Source organism: Chaetodon auriga, chromosome 22 (genome assembly GCF_051107435.1).
Source record: "Chaetodon auriga isolate fChaAug3 chromosome 22, fChaAug3.hap1, whole genome shotgun sequence".
In the NCBI taxonomy this organism is placed as follows: domain Eukaryota; kingdom Metazoa; phylum Chordata; class Actinopteri; order Chaetodontiformes; family Chaetodontidae; genus Chaetodon; species Chaetodon auriga.
Genome location: NC_135095.1, coordinates 11,257,153 through 11,280,465, shown reverse-complemented (window position 1 = coordinate 11,280,465; position 23,313 = coordinate 11,257,153). Strand labels below are relative to the sequence as shown.

Genomic DNA, 23,313 nt, shown 5'->3' with positions numbered 1-23,313 from the left:
CTCGAAACACTCAAGACGTACGAGCAGAGGCAGGTCACGGCTGAAAAAGAGCCAATGTGTTCAATAAACGTTTAGATAACAGCTGAAAAAGATGCGAAGCATGCTGAACTTTTTTTTTTTTTGCATCATAAGGAGAATTGGGACATGAGCATATACATTATCTACAGGTCAGCAGGTCCAGAGGGGAGGAGGAGGGAAGCCCTGCACACACACACACACACACACACACACACACACACACACACACACACACACACACACAATCTCTGCAGTCTCATATTGGCCTCAAGTGAAGCACTAGATATGTGTGTGTGTTGTAGGTGACACGATCACTCACGGCCACTGAGCTGCATGCCTGCTCGTTTGTGAGTGTGTCGTCTCTGTCTGAGTGGATTGATCATCACGATCTGCACGTGCACAGCTTTTGCTCTGTGCACGTGTGTTTGTATAAGAGCATACTGTATGTCAGTGTGTGGGTGTGTGTCTGTGCTCAAGGCAGGGTCCTGGCCTGTTTCTGTCCAGGTGTGTGTTTTTGGCTCGAGGGGAGACGGAGCAGATGTCTTCTTTCGAGTGTGTGTGGCTGTAAATGACTGGTTGTCAGTAACGTCTCCCTGGCCAGAGATCTGTGCCTCAGATCCAGCACTGCAGGGCTGCTGGAGGCCTGAGTCTGGACCCGGAGTCTGGGCCGACCAATGGGCAGCACAGTTAATCAGACGTGAAATCGAATGTTAACTTTTGTAGTGAGCAGTTTGCAAGAGGCCAGATAAGGTTGGGAATTGGTGAGATTTCACAGTGCCATTATCAGTTATGCTTATTGGTCTGGTTTTTTATTGATTCCTGATCAGTGACGGGCCTGAGAGCCAGCTCTCTGTCATCATCTAGAATGTAGCACATTTTTACAGCATTCATTTTTAGGTTTTCCTCATCTAAGAAAAATCTGCTAAGCCTGCCTGTGTGGCGCTAATGTTACTATAGCACAGGAGTTTCTGGAGTTAAAGCCCGTGTTGCGTAGAAGAATGCATATTGCTTCGTTTCCATTTAACAGACATTACAACCAGCGCTGTCGTCGTCTTTCTTCATGAAAGGAAGCCACCCTTTGGATTGTTTCTTCCTCTCCGCCATGACTCCAGCAGTGTAGACACATCAACTGTCAGAAAAACACGCCGGCATCAATAAAAGGAACCGATAAGCTCGGAGTCCTATGGATCAGAAAATTTGGAACCAGTTCACATCCTGAGCTGCACGTAGAGGGGAAGATATTTCAGCAAGCTACTCATCAAGAGATGTGTAGCATCCCTGCCGCACTTTACAAGCAAAGTACTGATTTAAAGCCCCAACAGCTTAAATTCCATCATCACTAACATTACAGACAGACAGCAGTAAGCAGTTTTAAAGTCAAAGCCACAGCATGTACAATAAATACTCGAGGGTCAGTATTTCTGTGCTGAAAGAATAATCACGTGTTAAAGACCCGAGAAAAAAATCTAGTAGTTTTCCTTCTTGTGTGTGCTGATTTATGAAGCAGTTTGGTTCACTTAAGGCCAGTCTAGTAAGAGGAGAGTGTGGATCAGATGGCTGATGTGTGTGTGTCCAATGGGTCTTGTGTCAACTGACCTGAGGATGACATAGCAGTCTCCACGGATACCCGCACGGCCGAATGATGACTGTTGACCAGCTGGCCATCTGTCTTCATCAGATGCAGTATCTGACTCCAGAGTAAACACCTGAAGTTGGATGTATTTTAGTTTTTAGTCGATCACGCAAACGAATTCTAATGGTGGGTAGTTCAGGGGACCTGGGGAATTAGAGGAGCCTCTGAGACAGTAAAACGATTACACCTTTAAATTGAGGAGCGTGATGAGACTGACATCTTTTGTTATTTTTACACTGTTAATTACAAGGTTTCTTTGACCTGATTGAGTTAATCAGTTTTACTATTGAAGTTATTTCTTTCATCCGACACACACACACACACACACACACACACACACACACACACACGCACACACTATTACCAGGCTGTGAAAGCATGACAAAACACTATTTCATGGTGTTTCGGCTGCATTTGAATCGTAGCAGTTTACATGTTTGGCATATCCATCCAATTATTAATGGAGCCCATAAAATGTCTATCCAGTGTGACTCCTCTATGATTAACAGGAATGGGGCAGATGAGCATTTTTCAGTTTTTATGTTTTCTTCCCACATTATTATTGCAGAATGAAGAGGATTAATAACAAGATTTAACTGACTGAATTAAAAAAAAAGGGGGGGATTATTCTATTTTAGTACATGTAATTCATCCAGTAGGAAAGCGAATTATTCGCCCGTGTGAATATTAAATCAGCTGACTGGATGCTATCTGCTGTCACCCAGTTTATTACGGCTGTAACTTTGACGTGATGACCAGAGGGGTTAGACAAAGTGCGATCTTAAGGTGTAGTAGGTGGACAAAGCAGGCTGTGTTATCACATGAACCGACACATCGCGTGGTGTTTGCGCCTGCGGTGGAGTTGGTGGATTAAGCCACAGCTTTTTGGCTGTGTGGACTGAGTGTATCGGCAGTACAAATCCCTCACTGACTGTGTGTGTGTCAGTGAAGCGACAGAAAGAAGAGTTTCGGACATCTTTGGTGAGCTACGGCACAGGATGGGAGGGATGGAAAGCAGCAAAATACACAAGCATCAGTTGCCACGAGCTTTCATTTTTGTTTTATGTCTGTTTTTTAATGCTCCTCAGTTGTAAATCGTACTCCCATGATGATGAGCGATGTGGCTCTAGGGAAGGCAGCGTCAGCCTTGACAAATATTGGATGGATCACCATGAGATTGTACAGCGTCCAGAGGATGATATGATTAATTGATCACTTCAGATGATTTTCTGTTGAGCACCTACTGGATTACTTGGCTACTCTTTTGGTCTGACAGCAGTGCATAAAGGGATGCAGCCAATCTGCTGTTCAGAACTAGGTTAATCAAACCACAACCCGGTAAAAAAGGTCCAGTGTTTTCTCATCTTAAGTGCAGTTTATTTTTGCCCCACTGATCACTAAGTCCTCGTCTCTTTCTCCCTGTCTTTCCAGGTGATCCCATCATCCCTCGCAGTGCGGATTAATCCCTTTATCCAAAGGGATGCCCTATTGATCACTGCTTTCTAACAAAGCCCATTGATTGCAGTGAGGGTGCTGGAAAGGCCTTGGTCACAACTATGTCACTGCAGCAGGATATTTCAAGTCACAAAGGACTTCAGTAGAAGACTGACGGGAGTTTCAGCTGCTATATTAAGATTTTCAGATTTTTTTTTTTTTGTTGGGACTTCCGTCTTTCATTTACTGCTTTCACTGATCTGAGTTTCTGTGTTATTTTGAGCATGCATTTTTGATTCTCTTGATTTATTCATTTGAACCAGACACCCCTTCGTCTCTGCAGTACACACACCATAGTCTCTCACCATGTACAGTAGCTCCCGTTCCATCTCAAAGCTGGATGTGGTTGGATCCAACGGTAACGGGTCAGTGTCTGGGAGTCCCGGCCGCTCCCCGCGCCTCCCTCGCTCCCCGCGCCTTGGACACCGGCGAAACAGCAGCAGCAGCTCCGCCGGCGGACTCACAGGGTCCGGTAAAACCCTTTCCATGGAGAACATTCAGTCTCTTAACGCTGCCTACGCTACGGGTGGTCCGATGTACTTCGCTGACACAGCTGAAGACCCTGTCGGCATTGGGAGCCTGGGCAGTGGGCTGAACCCGTCACTGCCCAAAAACACCATGACCCTTGGCAGAGCCGGGGCCAGGGTCCCCTATGGGGTCAGGGCGGTCGTCATGGGGAGCAGTCCCAATATAAACACTGGAGGAGGAGGAGGGGGAGCGGTCCTGCCCAGCGATGCCATAGCATTTGGAGGGGAGATGCAAAACCAGCCTTCACAGGCGGCTACTGTGCCGCACTCCATGAGACAGGTGAGGCGTCGCAGAAGCATCAGCAAGAACAAGCCAGGAATGATGAATAAGTAAACAGTATGATGAGTATGATTATTTAACATTATTGCACATCGGAAGTACTGATGTTGCACAATCAGCGCGTGTCGAAGTTTGTTCAGTTTGCCTTCTGTCACCTTTGCACTTTGCAGTCAAAGTGAATGAATCGTGCCCCTCGATGCACGAGGGGAGGTGGGTGGCTCTTGGTATTGAAGCTCAGTGCAGATTCAAAGGTTAAGATTTTCTTCTGAAGTGATGCTTCAGCTCAATAAAGTGAGAGCTGTGTGGGTATTCATACAGGGTGCTTAAATAGACTAAGGTTTGCCCTCCCACCCCCTCTGCACCATGAGTCATAACCTGAAAACTCCGACTTATTTCCCTCCTTCCTCACCAATACCTCCCTCCTCCACTTAGACTTCATACTTAATCACTCTCTAAAGTTCTGCTCCTGTATGTCACCTTCATGCACTGTATGTTTCGTTTATTTGGACAAGGTTAATGTTTTTATGGGAGCATTTTCTCATTAATCATGGAGTTAGTGCTATATGAAGGAATGTGTATCCATACTAATCTTGAGAGAATCGCCTGTTATTAAATATTCTGTAGGTGTATAAATCATAAATATGCTTGTTTCGCTGGTGTCTGATATCTTAAACTTATACTGTGTGTGTTATCAGGTGAGAGATGGTGCGATGTCCGACCTGCAGACGCAGTTAAGAGAAGTGCTGAGAGAGAACGAGCTACTGCGCAGAGACGTAAGCAATCCTTTTCTTTTACACTTTAGATTTGGACTATAAGGACAAACTAAATGCCAGTAAATTGAATCAGTAATATCAGGAGGAAACTGATCAATGACGGAGTCCCAGCGGTTGATGTTGATTTTCTTTTAGCTGGAGGCTAAAGAGTCCAAGCTGAGCTCCTCCATGAACTCCATTAAGACCTTCTGGAGTCCAGAGCTGAAGAAAGAGCGGGCGCTGAGGAAGGACGAGGCTGCGAAGATGGCCGTGTGGAAGGAACAGTACCGAGTGGTGCAGGAGGAAACACAGGTAGGAAAAATGCATCGGTGTGTACGACCATGTGTGTCTTTCTATATCTGGTCTGCCTTGTTGCTCAGGCACAGAGGATCAATACATCGACAACAAATGTCCCGACCACGGCTGAGTTCCTTTCATTGTCGTTAGCTAATCGAGGACCTGGAAAGTCATGAAATCCAAATCAGAAAACCACCTTTAGACAAACCCTGTTGCTTTTTCCTCTGGATTATCCTCTACCAGCTGTGATACAGTTGCTCTGCTCAGTTCTGTATGGGCTGGCACAAACGGGAGCACACCCTGATAAATTTGTGTCCCGCTCTGGTGGATTTGTCTCGCTGCTGTAAAAACGGCCTTGAAGACGGGTAAGCAGATGAAGCGGGCTGCCTGGTAGGGGGACTCCCAGCTGTCTGTTGGTTCAGAAGCCATCTGGATGAGACGGAGGCACAGCTAGTCTGGCGGCAGGCCGGAGTATTATACAAGAGATGACTTGCACTCATCGCATGCTCGCAGTCACTCGCTGCCTCGCAGTGACTCACTTCACACGCTGTCATCTCCAAACCGGTGCAGGAAGTGCTCACATTTATTCTCAATTTAAGAGAATTTACATTTTGGGTATCTGGTCCGCTCTTATTTCTACGCATGTGTGTGTGTGTGTTTGAGTGAGGTCAGGCTGTGAAATTATATCAGCAGATATTAAATCACTTTTTAAGACAATTTACAGCTAGTTTGGTGTGTGTGTGTGTGTGTGTGTACATGTGCAGAGGCCTGTGTGTGTGTGTGTATCCATAAATCTGAGTGTGAAAGTGTGTGTTGTGTGTGCACACTTATTCAAATTGATGCCATGTGTGCGGTAACAAAGAAACAGATGATAAGATGATAAATCTGTCATGTATTTGACCTCCTGCCACCACTAGAAAAAGTCTCAGTTGACACTTAGACACATACTCCTCCTTGGGTATATGTGTGTGTGTGTGCTGTTACAGCCAGTGAACACACATGTTGAGACATGTATGAATATTTTCTTATCTCTAATGTCGGGAAATAATGTGACACACACGCTCCCTTTTTAATCTCTTTCGCTTTCATTCCCTTTCTTTCCTCCAGACAAATCACACCCTTTTAACCAAAGGCGTCCTTTTCATTTCCTGCTCTCATTATCCCGTCACTTTCCTTCTCTTCACTTCTTCTCCCCGCGCTCCCTTTTTTTTCTCTCTCCTCTTGCTCGTTCCCCTTCTCCTCTTCTATTTCTGTCATCACATGGTGAGTCAGCTCTCGCTTTCCTCCCTCCCTCCTACCTTCCCTCCTCTCTCCCTCTGTCTTTGGCATCATCTTCGTGTTAGAAATCGAATTAACTTACCTCCCAGCACAGACACACACACACATGCACGCTGTGTCACGCCCCTGCTGAGGAATGCACATCTCATCTCCACCCTCCGTCCTTCCTTCCTTCCTCCCTCCCTCCCTCCCTCCTCCTCCTTTCCTCCACACTTCCTCACTTACTCACCTCCTCCCTCAAACTCGGCCCACTATCTTCACCTCTCTTCCGTCCGCCTCTCTCTTTATCTCCTCCTCTCCTCCTGTCTGCGCTCCCTCTGCATCAGTCCTTTCCTCTCATATTCTTACAGTGTGTCACCATAGATCCAAAACCAGTATGACAGACATTCCCAATCTCATGTTTGTACTTGTATAGATCTTTGAAAGCAACATCTAATAAGTGACGCTGTGAAAGACATTGTCACACTCAATGTAAATGTCTGGTTGTCTATTTCATATTTTGATCAATATATGAATATTTTGTGTGGAAATAATCAGCAATTATTACACCAACTAATCTTTTATTCATTTAAGTAATTTATTAAACATTTGCTGCACTGACAAGCGGAGTTTTTCCTAACCCTAACCCCCTTGCAGCCACAAATGTAAACCCAATATTCACTCTGCTTTTAGCACTATTTTGGTCTCCACCATCTTCTATCAGGCAGATACCAAGAGAGCTTTAAGAGTGAACCAAAACAGTAAAGTTAACCGTAAAGAAACTGAAACATTGAGCCGAAAGATGCTTAAAGGCTCCACAGAGTTGGTGATAGTTCTCTCAGGCTTTGTCTTAACAAGCGACACCTTTCATGTATAGAAATTAGACCCACGATTAAGATAAAGATATATATTGGTGCAGCTTTAAGTGTGAACATACTGCACATTCGCCGCTCGTCCAGGCAGTTGAATACGAAACGCTGTGCTATGTGACATCAGGAAAGCGAATTCTGCGTGTTCATGTTAGCCAACCTGGTGGCTGTGTGATGCTCCTTGCTAAAAATACACCGAAGTGACAAGAGGGAAGAGACTCCAACCTTCCTCAGGATGGAGTGCTCGCTCTCAGCTGTTTGGGTTATACGTTCCTGGACATTATTACTCTCTGTCTGCAGAAAAGGGAATTAAAAACAACATTTTTCATTTCTCAGTCAGACTAGATGGGAGGTTTTTTTTTTTTCGCGGCTTCCCCACTGAGCTTTAAATTATTATTCTCTCCCTCTGTACTGCCACTCGCTTTGTCTTGTTTCTCTTCCCACATGCAGCCATTTGCTCTTACCACACCTTCCACTCATTGTCACCACGCTCTCCATCTCTTTCTCACTGGTTTCTCGTTTTCTCTGTCTCACCACTTCACTCCCACTTTCGGACACCCTCTCTTTCACGAGCCCCCTGTCCTTCCCTTCCCTCCTCGCTCTCCATCTGGGCCTGTGGAGCAGTTTTGCCTCAGAACTGAATTCAACAGAGCGGACACACCCTGGGCTTATAAATCTATTGAGCTGAACATGGATGCATGCTGCTGTACTTAGCCTAATATTGTTGTCAGTGTTGTCTGTCTCCTTTGTCACTTTCAGTGCACTGCCTGGCTTTGGTTTCCGTTGGGTGGGTGTGTGTGAGTGTGTGTGAGTGTGAGTGAGTTCGCCCAATTTGTTCCACCTCTTTGATCACAGCCGGTAAGAACAATGTTTCAAGCAGAAAGAAAGAGAAGCGCAGAAAAAAAGGAAAAACATGAAGGAATGTCTGGAATGCCAAAGGAAAGCTTTACTTTATTTTTTCTTTCTGTCCTTCTTTTCTTGTTAGTTTCTTTCTTGCTCACACAAAAACACACACAGCTTTTGTCTTTTTCTATCTCTTTTTTCCTCTTCCACCCTCTGCACTCCCAACAGTAGTCAGCTTGCATTTGGTAAATGTAACATGCAAGCTGCAGCTAGCATTCACGCAGGTTTCAACTCAGGATACCTGTTTGCATTCTGCTACCACAATCTCCTGGAAATAAATCCACACTCCCACAAAGACTTTAATGCTAAAATGACACTTTGCTAATTATTTCATAAATGATCAGCCTGGTGTAATATGATCTTAATTTGAGAATAAAGTTTTTGAACACTGTGCGCTTCATGCTGTCTGTTCTCTGTGGTTTGTCCCTGCGCTGAATCACAACAGCTGAACAATAACCGCTCTGTCTGTCCGTTTCTGGGGCTGCTGCTAGATCCAATCTATCATCTACTGTACTCCAGGCGAGCCATGTGACGTCAGCACCGGCATGTGTGTGCGTGCGTGTGGGAGGGAGACGGTGTTTGTGTGTTGGTTCGGTTTTGCCTTGTACATGTTTCAGGTGTGTTTCAGACTGTGCATGAGCGTGTGTCCGTGCCCATGCATATGCTGTATTTTTGCATGTGCGTGATTGTTCATTTCATTCGGACATGTGCGTTTTTCAGTGGAAGCAGTTGCCAGCTGTGTTTGTGTGTCAGACAGAGTACTGTACCAGGAGGGAATGTGCGTCCTTGCGTGTTTGTTGGCAGACTTATGTGTGTCAGGACAATCGGGGCTTTTTGTATACAAAAGTGTGTGTGTGAGTGTGGAGGCGCAAATTTCACACTTGCCTGCATGTTTATAATTGTGCATTTGTGTTTGCGTGTGTATATGCTGTATGTGCACATGGACACAGGCATGCACATGTGTCTCTGCGCATGCGTGCTGCATGTACCATTTCTATTTTTATCGAACGCATGTATGTTCTTGTTTGCTTGCAACAATTTCTGTATGTTTTATGGAAATTGAAGGTACTTGGCACTGATGTTAGAAGTTGTATTTGTGTGTGTGTGTTGTGTGTGTGTGTGTGTGGGAGAAAGTAAAGCAGTCGATGGCTGTTGTACTTTTACTGCTGCACTGATTTCATTCTCCTCAATTATTTAACCTAATACTCAAGGTGCTGGTTGGGAATAGAGGTGTGTGTGTGTGTGTGTGTGTGTGTGTGTGTGTGTGTGTGTGTCTGTCCACAAGAGAGGGGGAGAAAAAGTTTCTCCCCGATGATAATATATGAGACTCCAGTTTGTCTTACATACAGATACCAGCTCAGTAAGATGACATCATTGTATTGGTGGAGGACAGATTTATAAAAAATACTTAAATTATCAAAGTGACATATGTATATTTTCAGCTGAGAGGTTCAAACTCCAGCAGGTTTATCTACCCTTGTGTGTGTGCGTGTGTGTGTATGAGGAGGTTAATCCAAACAGGCAGGTGAGCACAGTGCCCGTTACACCTGTGCGGCACTTCGCCTTCAGGTCGATGGCGGGATGAGAGATAGAGTGATGAGACAGAGAAGGAGAAGTTGTCTTTCCTCCCTTCTCCTTCCTCATCCCGTCCTCCTGCTGCCTTTTTTTTCTTTCGCTGAGAGCGACAAAGTTGGCGAGATCAGAGAGAAGGAGACACAGACTGGCACTTGAGAGTATTTTCCACTCTATGAACATGGCACCAAATCAGGCCTTCAGGTTAATGTGCAAATGGATGGTGCCAACAGAAGTCTGAGCTTTTCCATGGAAATGCTTAAACCATCTGAAACAAGTTAAATGAGCTCAGCCAAAGACATTTATTCACGCACACTGAATACGGAATTAACTCCAGTTTTGAATTAAAGACAAAAGGTGGTAATGAAACACATGAAAGATTTTTTTTACAGTAAATATACAGTAAAAGCAGCTTAGATCGGTTTATAATCGCTGCTCAGCTGTTTGAAGTTCCTCTCCAGGCATTGATTAAACTAAAAACTCACCTCACCTTAACAAAAAAAATCCCTTCATGCCTTAAAATGGCTTAGATGAAAACTGCACCTTTGCCTTCATTTAGTATCCGTGATACCCCTCGAAAGCCCCCTCCTGCCAGCTGATGGGATTGGTTCCTCCGCTGTGTGATGTATGAAACTGTGGCTGTCTGAATCCATGTTTGTGAGTCATTGGTCCACTGCAGCTCCAGGCTGGAAATGCTCAGCCTTGGCGTTGGCTGCTTATTTCACTCATGATATATGTTGTAGCATATGAAAAACTCCATATGGACACATTAACAAGGTTAAAAACCTGATTTTGACATTATTACACCTGGAGTTAATCCGAGCATCTTGCATTTCTAATTTCATTGCTCCGACCTGGCGTTGAGCTTTTCCTCATGGGTTCAGATTAGTTCAAATCGACTAGAAATGGACGGTGCCAAGTGCTTCCTGTGTGAGATTTCCATTTACTGTACAGAAAAAAAAAACATTGCCAGCAAGCGTTTCTGTGCCAGCTGGCTGCAAAAAATGCTTTGCCTGACAATCCGTAGACCAGCAAAGACCTGAGAGAAGGCGAGGGAGCAGGGGTGGATGGAGAGGAACGGATCACCAAGATGGATTGAGATGTAAAGATGTGTAAAACGTAGACGGGAAGAAGGAGGAAATTAGGAAAGTGGATATGAAGGATAGATCAAAGTGGAGCGCTGGGGACAAGTGCCAGGAGGAGGGAGGAAAGGAGGAGAGATGAATGGACGGCACGGACGAATTGAGCTGAAAACAGCAGATGTAACGTGGAGAAACGGGAAGACTGATGGATGTTGATGTGATGGGGAGAGAGGGCGAAGGAGAGGGAGGTGGATGGGAAGATTGAAGTGATGGATGGGCTTAAAGAGAGGAGTTAGGGATGAAAAAGGAGAGAGGGGACAGGGAATGTTGTGATAATGCTTATTTCCTTTCCTATAGGGAATTTATCTGAGTCTGAGCCATAGAAAGAGGATTTGATGGAATTCAGAGATTAACTTTTAATCTGAATTGAATTGTATTTTTTTTTTTTTGTTTCGTGATGAGATGACTGCCGGGTTCTCTTCTTGAAAAGAGAAACTTGGATGTAAGGGAGGCACAGATGAGGCAGAGGAAGAGGAGTGAAGGGATTTATGGAGAGCGAGTCAAAGAGAAAGAGGCGAACACACACACACACACACACACAAACACACACTCGCAGGGATCCTGCAAACACTCTGTGCATTCCTCAGGAGTCACGCTTTTCAGCTGCAGATCTACAACTCTGCAATGTCTGCTGTCTGTCCTCTGTCCTGTGGGGAAATCAGTCAGCTGATCTGGTCATTAGACACATAAGTTTGTGTGTTTGGTCAACCACTCATCTTAACTTACAGCTGAGGAGAAGGTGTGTGCTGTTACCTAAATCACCTTCGTTCCCCTGCTTGAAGGATTCTTCCAGTTTGATGCAGCCTGAGTCGTAATTTTCTAGCCGTCACCATCATTTCTGTTAAAGTATAAGGTGAAATATAGTAATGTAGTATAACATGATGTATAGTACAGTGCAGTAGTATAACAGAATATCAAATATAATATGGTATGGTATGAGTATAGTGTAGTATAATATAGTATATGATGAATAATTAGTGTAGTTTATAATATACAAATCAGTCCAACAGTCCAGCAGAGAGACAATGGAGAGATGTTCTTATCACAGATGGCCACAACTACAAAAATGACACCCAAGCTGTAATAAATCTTAATTTTCCAGCTCGTCTAAGTTGAGAAATTCAAAGATTTCAAACTGCAGCCTTAAAGGAGCTTGTTCACCTTCCCCCAAGTCTGAAGTCGGGATGTTTTTACGTCCACCAAACCGCCACAAAGCTGATTTTACATCCCGTCCTTTCATCACATGTTGGTCGTCAGACTGAGCAGATTTAAGGCAATAACCGAGCAGGAGGCACAGAGCCTCGACCGGCCTGTGTGAGTTTTTCTTTAAATGCTGGCTGTTCTCCAGTCAGCGGTGGAGGCTGGAGTGTGCCGAGTGCGAATGGGTTTGACTGTGCTAATATGGTGCAGGACAGTCCTGGAGAAGGCGGCGTGCGAGCTCAGCGAAATATTAAAAAGTCATCCTTTTTTTCCATCCTGTCTTTGATACTTGATATGATGTACTTTACAATGCACCGACGATCATCTCGCTGTCTCTGCCTGCTCTGCCCTCCTCCTCCTGCTGCCTGCAGTCTGCACCTCTTACCATCCTCTGCTCATCAGCCCATGACTCATTATTCCTCTCCTGTGTGTGTCTGTGCATGTGCTCATGTCAGCATACTGTACGTGTGTGTGTGTGTGTGTGTGTGTGTGCGTGTGTGTGTGTGTGAGTCCAAGTTCATGTATATGTGTGCAACACTTAAACACTTTCTGGATGTAAAATGTCTTAAATGTAAGATTAAAACAAAAATAGATCATGTGTCGGGACTATTATCTTGGAATTTGTGTGTGTGTGCGTTTATCTGTTGGGTGTGTTTTCTGTGTGTGTGTGTGTGTGTGTGTGTGTGTCTTTTTCACACATGAACGCTTATCAGTAACAGATGGTCCTCAAACCTGTGTGTTTATTCAGTCAGGATGAAGAGATAGGTGAGAAAGAGGGATGAAGAGGAAGAGGGCGTAAGGTAAATACAGGGAATGATGGCAGGGGAGGAAAAGGCAGATGGACGGAGGGAGGGAGGGAGGTAGGGAGGGAGAGAGGAGCAGCGATGAGTGGACTAGAAAGAGCAAGATTCGTGGGGAGAATTTAGTTGAGAAAGTGAGGAGGAAGAGGGAGAGAGGAGAGGAGGAGCCCCCCCACACTCAGGAGCCTTATAAAACTTTAACTTCAATGCAGAGAGAGGGAGAAATGCACTCGTTTCCTCCTGCAGTGGAAAGAAATGGAGAGATTTGAAAGTGAAAGGAAAGAGAGGGTCACATTCCCCTCTTTCCCTTCAAGGCTGTGATTTTGTGAGTTTTCCCTCTCACTTTCTCCACTTTCTGTGTGTGTGTGTGTGTGTGTGTGTGTGTGTGTGTGTGTGTGTGTGTGTGGAGGCCTGTGGTAGCCATGTCTTTCCTTATAAGGAGTGGGTTTGGGAAGAGTTGGTGAGGAATGAACAGAATTACAGTGCAGTCACTCCCCTTTTTCTTCTGCTGCTTTTTCCCCACTCTGCCTCTAAAATCCACCTATATGTCCGTCCATCTGTCTGCGTGTCTGTCTGTAACCTGTTTACGTTAAATAAACATGACAGCTGCAATGTTTCTTCTCTTCTCTCTCTCTTTAAAACCACTACTGACCCTCGTGTTGCATCACAAAGTGACTGATTAGGGTCAACCCTCTCCCCCTTTCTCTCTCCCCTCTTGGCTGTTTTTCACTCGTTCTCGTTTCATCCTTTGTCGCTTCCTCTCTTTTCATCCATACTTATTCTTGTCTTCCTCTGTTGTTTTTCATGCGTGCACATGCGTTTTCTTCCCTGAGCTCGCTCCGCTTCTTTTGGAAAACAAGGGATTTTCTCGTCTCTTCCACTCAGCCCTCCTCTTCGTCGTGTTCCTCATCCTCCACCTTTATCCTCAGAGAAAGGAGAGAGAGTGTGCTAATCTGCCTGTTGTCTGATGCCTGAGTGGGCGATGCTTTCAAACTGCTCACGGTCATTACACACACACACACACACACACACACACACACACACACACACACACACACACACACACACACACAAGCACACACACAGTATGACCACTGCCTCCAACATTATGTCTACGTGACAGCATTATCGTGTGCTCGCTGTGTGTGTGTGTGTGTGTGTGTGTGTGTGTGTGTGTGTGTGTGTGTGTGTTTTTGTCACAGTGCGTGTCTGTTTGCGAGGGGGGGAAGCATGACTCACCCGGCGAGCACAGAATGAGCGAGGGATGAGACGGAGGAGTAATAACGAAGAGATGGTTAATATTGAATGACAGATGAGCAGTGGCCCGAGGGGGGGATGACGAACGGATGGAAAAATTGTCACCATGTTCACACACGGATTTTCTCTTCTCTTCTCTTCTCTTCTCTTCTCTTCTTCCTCTACATATGCACTGGAATGATGTAGACTGCTCATAAAACGACAAAGGACCATTGATTTGTTTTCTAGAGAGGCTTTTTTTTTCTTGCAACCTTGAGTTTATGTTTTAAATGTTTTTAGCACTTCAGCCCTCTGCTGCTTCTAATCTTTCCACTCAGGTGTCTTAAGGTCTTAACTCGGTGTAGAAAAGTCACCATCAGGTCATGTTGAGTCCCACATTTCCAACCTCCACGCTACTGAAAACTGGGTCTAAATATAATCCTAAAACTTGGCTTCAAGTAGTGCTGTAATGTGGTTATTCCCACCCAGACAAAGCGTCATGTAAGCTACTAAATTCCACCGGATGCGTAACGTTAGCGTTCCTTCTGCGACGCGTCCTATGGAGCTGATCGCTGCCGCTCTAGTCAATGTGTGCAGTGTCACCGGACGCGTTCCGTATCTGTTTCAGAAGCGGCCCAGAAGCGGCTTTCTGCTCTGCTCTGTCTATTTTTGACAGATGACGCGTCAAACTGCACAGAACAGATTGATGCGACAGGAATACTGTGGAGAATCTGGTAGACTTTCAAAATAAAACACCCTGTGCATACTCCTGATCGTACATCAACGATAACAGCAATTTAACTACAAAGTCTACTGACCCATGGTGGAAGCAGCACTTTTAACAAAATCAGGCAGCCAGAACGCACTGTTTCTGAAACTTCTGCTGGGGTTTGCAGCCCCGTCACTAGCGAAAAGTTTGGAAACTGCTGCAGTAATGGACTGAGTGCACGCCAATGATTTGCAGCTTCCTTGTGAGACATCCTGAGATTCTTCATGGACGTGGCAAGTAGGGGTCCTGAGAGGGCTGCAGCACCCCCTAAATCCAGGCATCATAAAAACCATCAATTTATTAAAAAGTTTGATGCAGACTCGCAGCAGGGAGGGAGGGAGGAAGTGTGAGAATACGGACAGAAGTGTTGACGTGATATAATGACTTTGTTAGATCATGAAGCCTGATGTTACTCTACAGTTCCGATAGTGTTGTGGTGTCTCATTTCGATCATATGGATCATTTGATGCCTCTGGGTGCTGTTGTTTTTGATGTCGGCTGAATTGAAAACAGACAAAAACACAGATGGATGCTGATGAAGGCTGCAGTTAGCAGCTTCGCAGAGGAACTCGTCACATCTTGTATTTGCATTTATTGATTTCACGACCGGAGTGGCCGCTCATGTTGTAATTTGCAAGTGATGGATTTGCAAAGGAGAACAAAAAGTTTGCAGTCTGTTCATTTTTTTTTTTTATGTAGTGCACAGGCAGAAGAATAACACTGATGTTGACCTGCTGCTTCGCTTGTGTTGTCATGTCATTGCCCATTTTTCCAGAGTAAGCGCTGGTTTTTGAGTAACTTATTTACTGAAGTGCATGTAAACGTGGCCGTGGTGGTTTCTGCAGTCATTGTGAAGTTTAAGGAGTTGATAGACGCTCACACAACACATAGACGTGTCATCCCACTCTGCTCTGGTGTGCATACAGTATACAAATGCACTGTCATCATGCACGTAGCCACAGCGTTTTAAAATGTTCTTACTAATAAAACGTGAAGACTGTTCAATCAGACTCACAAAGTTTGATTTGCCGAGCATCACAGGGATCAAGATAATTTCTCATCTCCACTTGTTTACATCAGCCTGATGAATTCACCCGTCCCTCCGTCAGACATCTGAAGGAACCATTTGTCATCTTGATTTGTCTCCTTGTTTGTGTATTTGTCACATTTGTGCACAGTTTAGATTTGTCTCTCTGGCTCACCAGTTTATCATTAGAACGTGAAAATAAACTGAAAGCTGCAGTGTAAACACAGCGATGAGGACATAGGAAATAAGATTTCATGCTTTGTTCTTTCTTTATGTGTCGTGATGTGACTTTGCGTTTGTAGTCTGACGTGTGAATGCGTCCAGAACATGTGTCTCTGGATGCACGTGTGTGTTTGCATTTCTGTCTCTGCGCCGAGTGGAGGCCGCCCTTTCTCGGCCCTCTGTGTCAGGAAGCGTTTGACGGGGTCAGAGGTGAAGGAGCTAAAGACGACTCAGCAGAAACTGAGAAGAAAAACACAGCCTCTCTCCGTCTCCCCTCGTCTTTTCGTCCCTCCTTCTCCTTCTGCTGGACGCAGTTAGCAGGCTGTTTTCTCTAACGTCTCGCTCGCTGCCTTCTTATCTCCAGCTCTGTTTTTGTTTCTTCCGCTTGCTTCCTTGTTATATTTCACTGCCTCTTTTCCTTCTTTCCCTCTTGTGGTCTGGCATTTCTCTGCTCCACATTCCAGCTGTGTGTGTGTCAGGGGGGAGTTACTGGCACAAGCCCTCTGTGTGTGTGTTTGTATGTGTGTGCGTGTGTGCTTCTGAATCTTTATATGTAACCTTTTGAAGTTGTGTGTGTGTGTGTGTGTGTGTGTGTCTGTTCATACTGTATCTGCTTGACTTCATGCAGAAACACACTGATTAGTTATTGAGGCTTTGTTTGTGTGTGCATTTGTGTGTGCACGTACATTCATTTCTTCAACTCTGACATACTTTTGGATTCTTGATGTGAATGTGTGTGTAAGTGCGCATATGTGTGTGTTTTCCTAACTGATTACAGATTATAAAGACAATGCAGGCATGCATGTGCATTTCTTTAATGCTTAAATAGCACATGAAATATATCCAATGCATATTACTGTAATAAGCATGGATATCTGTGTGTGTGTGTGTGTGTGTGTGTGCGGCCTACATAATTCCCTTATCATGTAATTTTTTCAATTTCTGAATTGATTAATTGCTTATTGGCAAAAGACAAAGGCAAATCTTTTTCATATAGTTACAGTTCATACATGAGGCGGTTTCAAAGTGCTTCAAAGATTGAATAAAACTAAGTGTGAACCTGTAAATCCTGATAAATACAATGAAAATAAAGAGAAAAACAAGATTAAAGCAATAAACATTAGAAGGCAGCAGAAATAAATGGGTTTTAAACTTGTTAGTTAGGGCACACCTTAGATCCTCTCCTAATTTATATTTATTAAAGTGACAAAAAATTAGGAAAAAAGCCAATTCCGAGTCTCTAGAGACCAAGTGGTGTGTTGATGGACTAATGAATCAACTTTGTATTTGTGCAGTGTTTAAAACAAAAGAGATTTTGTGCGAACTCTTGCACATTTTCATCGTCTGGGCGGGTCAGCGTTTGCATGTCTGAGGGAGGAATCATAGTTGGCATGGAGACAGAGAGGGAATCTTGAAGAGAGGAAGAGGATGCTTCGTCTTCAGGGAAGTCCTGTAAATGTCAGAGTCAGCCATCAACGTGTGCATGCGTGTGTGTGTGTGTGTCTGTGAGAGGAGCTAATGTATGAGTCAGCAGAGCAAACCTCTCCCACACAAACACACATGACCATACAGTACAATAAGGAGAGGAAAGGATTAAACATGAGAATGTTTGTCTCAACAGAGACAGAAAAGCGAACAGAGCTGGACGAGACGAGGCCCTGGAAACATAAAGCAGAGCCATCATAAAGACAGTTGCTTTGATATTATCTAATTACCTGTCATCCTGCTCTCTTACTGTGTCTGTTCATGCGAGCATACGGTGTGTTTGTGATGCCTATCTGCTGCTTTTTCTTTTCCTCCCCTCCTTTCTCTTCCTTAATATCTAAGAGTTGCGTTTCTTTGCCTCCCCGCTCATCTGTCTCTTTCCTTTTTCTCTTTGATCTTGCTCTTTCCCTCGTCAGCGTTGATTAACGATAGCTGCAAGGGAGCGATAGCATCTCTGCCTTTTTTTAACCTCTTCGCTCTCTTTGTCTTTCCTTCCTTTCTTGTTTAATCTCTCGGTTACTTCGTGCACTTTCTCCCTCAGCGCTCAGCTACCTGTATTATTTTTTTTATCTGTGGAAATACTCCATGACTCATGTGGCGATGACCTGGCTGTTGTTCGGGTTATGTGTGACGCATTTTAAAGAAGCCTGGGGACATCATAGTGACAGCACACACACACACACACGCACAAACACACTCAGTCACTCGCTTTAAAGTCTTTTATCTGACTCAGGGGTAGTCATGTCACATCGTCCTCAGCCATGATGGTAGTGATACTAACCTGCCAACACACTTTTATAACACACTCACTCACTCAAGGTGACATGCACATGCTCAGTCACTCACACACACACACACACACACTCACACACACTCACACACCACTTAGGATGAGGCCTGAACGACATATTGGGATTTAAGTCATGGTTTTTGTGGGAAAGGTAATTTTTGCATTTTATCTTCACTGGAAAAAATATAGAAATGATGACGATGTGGATTTTGCCAGGGTCTGAACCAAACAAGCATGTTCCCTTACGTATGGAGAACACGATTTGCAGACTGCAGACTGTAATATTTTGATTAATTGGTCGGCTGTAATTGTTTTTATGTCAGGCAGTATGAGGCCAGAGTTTACTGTGCCACTAAAAACTGAAGCAGGCTGAATGTCCTCTTGCCAAAGCTGCTCCCAGGTCACCTCCCAGCTTGCTCTGGGCCCACCCGGGGTTGTTTTCCCAGTTAGACATGGCCAGAACACCTCAAAAAGGAGGTGGAAAAATGTCATCCTTGCTGCTGATGCAGAGCCAGCGATACTGCTGCAGATGCCCCTAAGTGACATCCAGTTTCACAATACCTTGTTACCATCAAATTACCACTAACCAGCATTGAAGCGAGAGCCTCGAGGGGCCAGGCGGCTGGGTTGTTGGGCATTGCCTGGTCCACGATGTAACCGTCATAGTTTGGAAAAAACAAAATCTCAGCATCTGATGCAATAAAGTTGATAGTGCTGATTAACAACCTCTGCAAATGTTTGATCTCTCATATTTACAACTCTAAATTTCTTTCTCTCCCGGCAGCATTTCCAGTGCACCATCCAGGCTTTACAAGATGAGCTCAGAATCCAGCGAGATCTCAACCAGCTCCTCCAGTCCGATTACTCAGAGTCCGGTCTCCTCGGAAACCAGCCGCTCACCCCTCAGGATATGACAGAGGAGAACTTCCTGCGCCTCCATGGCGAGTACGAGCGACAGGTCAAAGAGCTCTTCCTCCTGAGGAAGACTGTGGAAGAAATGGAGCTGAGGATAGACACACAGAAACACACGCTAACTGCCAGGTAAAGATACACAGCAGCGAGTTATGTGATGTCAGGGACCGCTTGCTGCCATTTTAGGCTGTTTAATCTGTTCTTTTCTAACAGGGATGAATCCATCAAGAAGTTACTGGAGATGCTGCAGAGTAAAGGCCTGTCGTCACGGGCGGCCGAGGAGGACCACGAACGAACGAGGCGACTGGCCGACGCTGAGATGACCATCCACCAACTGGAGGGCCTGCTGGAGCAAAAAGACAAGGAGATGCTACAACTCAGAGAGGTGTGTGTGTGTGTGTGTGTGTGTGTGTGTGTGTGTGTGTGTGTGTGTGTGTGTGTGTGTGACTGGTGAAGAAGAAACAAAGTGCATTCAAGCATTCCCATGTGTGTGGGTGTGTGTGTGTGTTTGTATACAGCCAGATGTGAGTGTGTGCAAATCAAACCGAGTCATATCCGGGCAAGGCTCTTGGCTGCTTCCACTGTTGGATCATAATTCAGTTTTAATACAACGCAGAAACATCAACACACGCACACAAACACTCAGGAAGGTGCACTTTATCCCATTTTGTCTGCTTTGTCCTGCTCACTTTGTCTCTTTTTTATTGTCTCTCTCAGCTGTTCATCAGTGTTTGTTGTTTTTATACAATAGCTCCCTCTGGTGGTAAGACATCTTTAATGAACAGCAAATTAATAAAAGATGGACAAACGGGGTACTGGACTGAACTGTATTGAGGTTCAAAATTAGAGGGTAACAGACAGGAAATGTATGAAAATGAAATGTTTGTTAATCAATAATAGAGAAAGGGAAATTTTCACAATCTGTATTTGCTTATGTCTCACAAAAAAACTTAGTTACACTGAAAAATATGCTAAATAGCTGATCTCAGACCAGCCTTTTAAGACCAGCCCCAAATGCACCATGGGCCACAGCTGTGAGGGAGAAACACACACACAAGAGCAAGTGGTGCATCATTAAATGTACCATAGGCAGCAAATGACCGAGAGTCAGGAAGCTTTTTTTTTTAAAAAAACCCAGAAAGGGTTTAATGACCAGTGTTGCCTCACATTGCATCAGTGCACTGTACAGAGTGTCTGTTTTAGTTGACAGTATTTGACAGCAGCCAAACAGAAAACACCTCAGAAACACCGCAGTCATTAAGACAGTTTGAGAATAGGTTAAAGTGAAATAGTGAATAATGTAGAAGTGTCCACATTTGTCTTGCAGATTTTCCTGCCGCACAGCTGACACTTCTTTTCACTTCACTAATTAACAGACCAGTCGTTGCAGTTTCCTGCAGCTAAAAAGAGAGCAGTATTTTCAACATTCTTCAAAAATGTCCTGAGTGGGTTGGAGCCGAGCTGCACATTAATAAGTGAGACTTTTTTGTAGAGGCAAAGAGAAGCTGTAAGGACTCAAATCTAAGCTACTGAATATCTTATTTTGAAACGGAAACACTTGACTTTAATTACAGAAGATTGAGTGAAATTTAAATACCATCAAAAATGTGGCACTGAAATATTTTATTTTACTGCTGTAAAAACTGAGTTTGTGTAGACTTTTGCTACATTTTGTTTCATGCCAGTATCTCGAGTGAAAGATCAACGTTAAGCCCACATGGAAGGCACAACACAGTGATTAATATAGTCAACATGCACAAGGGTGAAAGTACACAAAGTAAAAAGTAACAGCTATTTCAGCTGTGATTCAGCAGTTACTTTGGATGTTATGTTAGCAACACGTTAGCTGCAGACAGCTACAGCAGCATGCTAGCTGTGGTATAGACTGTTTTTGATGGTGGAAAGTCTGGAAATTTCAAATAGAGGAATTCATATCACATAAGTGGAAATGGAGAAATGGAGGTTTTAAAAATAACATATTCAGTGCTACAAATTCAGTGATAATTCAATTTTAACATGAAGTATATACTTCAGTGCATGACTTTTCTCCTCTAGGGATCAACAAAAGCTTATCTCATCTCAGTAGTGATTAGATTTACTCATTATGGCCTGTCTTTGCTTCCATACTTCTGCAATAGCTGCGTCAGTATTAGTCCTAATTTTACCTGTAACACACCCCAGGAAGTGATTACCAAACAAGCAATCTTTTTTCAAGGAATATCTGTGTGCTTGCGTGCGTGCGTGTGTGTGTGTGTGTGTGTAGTTGTGAGCATTCAGAGCATTCGTACGAGCGCCTTAAGCCATGGCACCCTGCTATCCCTTTCACATATGTGTGTTTTTGTGCTTCCTGGCTCTTGCATTAGCCGTCTTTGTTAGCCTCTGAGTGTGTTTCCTCCAAAGAGAAGCAGTGATGCGAGCACTGCCGCGTCCGCCCCTCTGCTTTCATTCCCTCCCTCTCTCGTACTCTTTCTCCCCGTCCTTTCTGTCTCTATTTGTCCTTTTACATCTACACCCCCCCCTTCTTTCTCTCCCCCCTTTGCTCTTACTTCATTTGACTAGTGACTTGTGATATGGTAACATCATCGTTGCGTTCAGCTCAGTAAATTAGGCTAGTTAAGATTGTGACTTTGGAGAATTCTTTGAGAAAAATGCAGCTGCAGGAGATTGAAAGTGGAGTTCTGTGATTTGACTTCTTTGATTTCTTCATTCAAGCTGAATTGTTCGCTTTGAATTGAACTTTCCATTTGAACCTAAAGGCTTCAAAGCGAGGAGCTAATTAATTACATTAGCATCATTTCAGGCTGTCATATTTGATCATCCTTTCGCATTTGAGGCTGAATCAGCGTTAGCTCAGTTAGTGGTGCTCCTCACAGTTTGAAGGATGTGGGACGGACGGATCGACCCGAGGAGGCTGAAAGCCAGCGCCTCCACCAGAGGGAAACAACCCCATCCTGCTTCCCCGTCCATCCCCATCTCTCCCTCTTTTCCTGTCTCTCCTTCCATCCCTATTCCACCTCCTTTCCACGTGTCTCCCCCCTTCCAACCCTCTCCTCATTTCTCCCCCTCACGCCACCACCCATTGTGCTCCTCTCCCTCCTTCCCTGTACCTTCCCCTCCTTCCCATCGCCACTCCATCCATCCCATCAAGCTCCCTTCCTCCTGTCCTCCCCATTATCCCTCTTTCGTTGTCGCCTCCTCGGTCCATCCTTCCCTCCAGCGCTCGCCATCCTTCCCTGTTCCCTCTCCACGGCCTACACCCATCGTTCAACCCTCCCTCCATCCCTTCCCGTCCCTCTGCAGTCCTGGCCCACGACCTTCTCCTCCTCATCCCCCGCTCCATCCCTCAGTGTCCCTCTCTCTGTCGTCTGCTGACCATCGTGGTGTTTGTGCCCCTCAGGAGCTCCACAGGAGATATGAAGCAGCTCCAGAATCAACAAAGACCAAGGCCTTGCAGACCGTCATCGAAATGAAGGTAAACATGTCTTGTTTATCAGTTTACGTAAATGTGCCCCCAAAATCATCATTGTATTGTATAGTATGTTAAATGTATAGAAGATTGTCTTATACAGTCGGCCTCACATTGGTATTGGTGGAGCTACATTTATTGTCAACAAGTATATAGCAAATAACTATAGTATAGTAGTAGTATATTGCTTATGCAACATGTCAGACTAAATATGGAATGCACAAAGGTGACTGCAAGCCTGCTTGTTGCACAATTAGCCTTGTATGTATTCCAAAAAAAATACCTGTGCATTCATTTTTGTATCATAAAGCCTTAGTTTGTCATTTCCCTGAAGTCTGTGTTGTCATATTATGTATATATACTTGCTTTCATCAGTTATCTGTGTGCATGAACTGTCTTTGACATCCAGCTTCATTCCAAATTTTGTCCACAATTTGTTGCAAATTTGCTTTCTGAAACTTTCCTTGTATAATATTTTCTATATCCCACACTTTCATTGGTTTTTATATGTTGCACTCAAAAAAGGAGTTTCCTAATGATGCCAAGACAGTAACAAACCTCTCAGTATATCTCAAATTACGCCCTCTGGTGGACGTATTTCTGCACTCACAGATTTTCAAACCTGACATGTTCACAGTGTTCCTGTTACAGTCATTGTTCTT

The 23,313-nt window shown here is 44.4% G+C and overlaps 1 protein-coding gene across 8 annotated transcripts in view; it reads left to right on the top strand.

Moving 5' to 3' along the window:
* Nucleotides 1-23,313, top strand: part of LOC143314759 (ELKS/Rab6-interacting/CAST family member 1-like) — a 112,078-nt gene that overhangs the window by 6,000 nt on the left and 82,765 nt on the right. For all 8 annotated transcript variants that reach the window (XR_013075826.1, XR_013075825.1, XR_013075824.1 and 5 more), the window contains exons 2-7: nucleotides 3,083-3,952; nucleotides 4,648-4,725; nucleotides 4,861-5,016; nucleotides 19,058-19,314; nucleotides 19,399-19,570; nucleotides 22,583-22,657. Coding sequence is in view for 4 of the 8 variants with exons in the window: in XM_076721887.1 (XP_076578002.1) it covers nucleotides 3,452-3,952; nucleotides 4,648-4,725; nucleotides 4,861-5,016; nucleotides 19,058-19,314; nucleotides 19,399-19,570; nucleotides 22,583-22,657 (1,239 nt within the window). In the remaining 4 variants the exon portion in view is untranslated. The remainder of the gene's footprint in view (nucleotides 1-3,082; nucleotides 3,953-4,647; nucleotides 4,726-4,860; nucleotides 5,017-19,057; nucleotides 19,315-19,398; nucleotides 19,571-22,582; nucleotides 22,658-23,313) is intronic.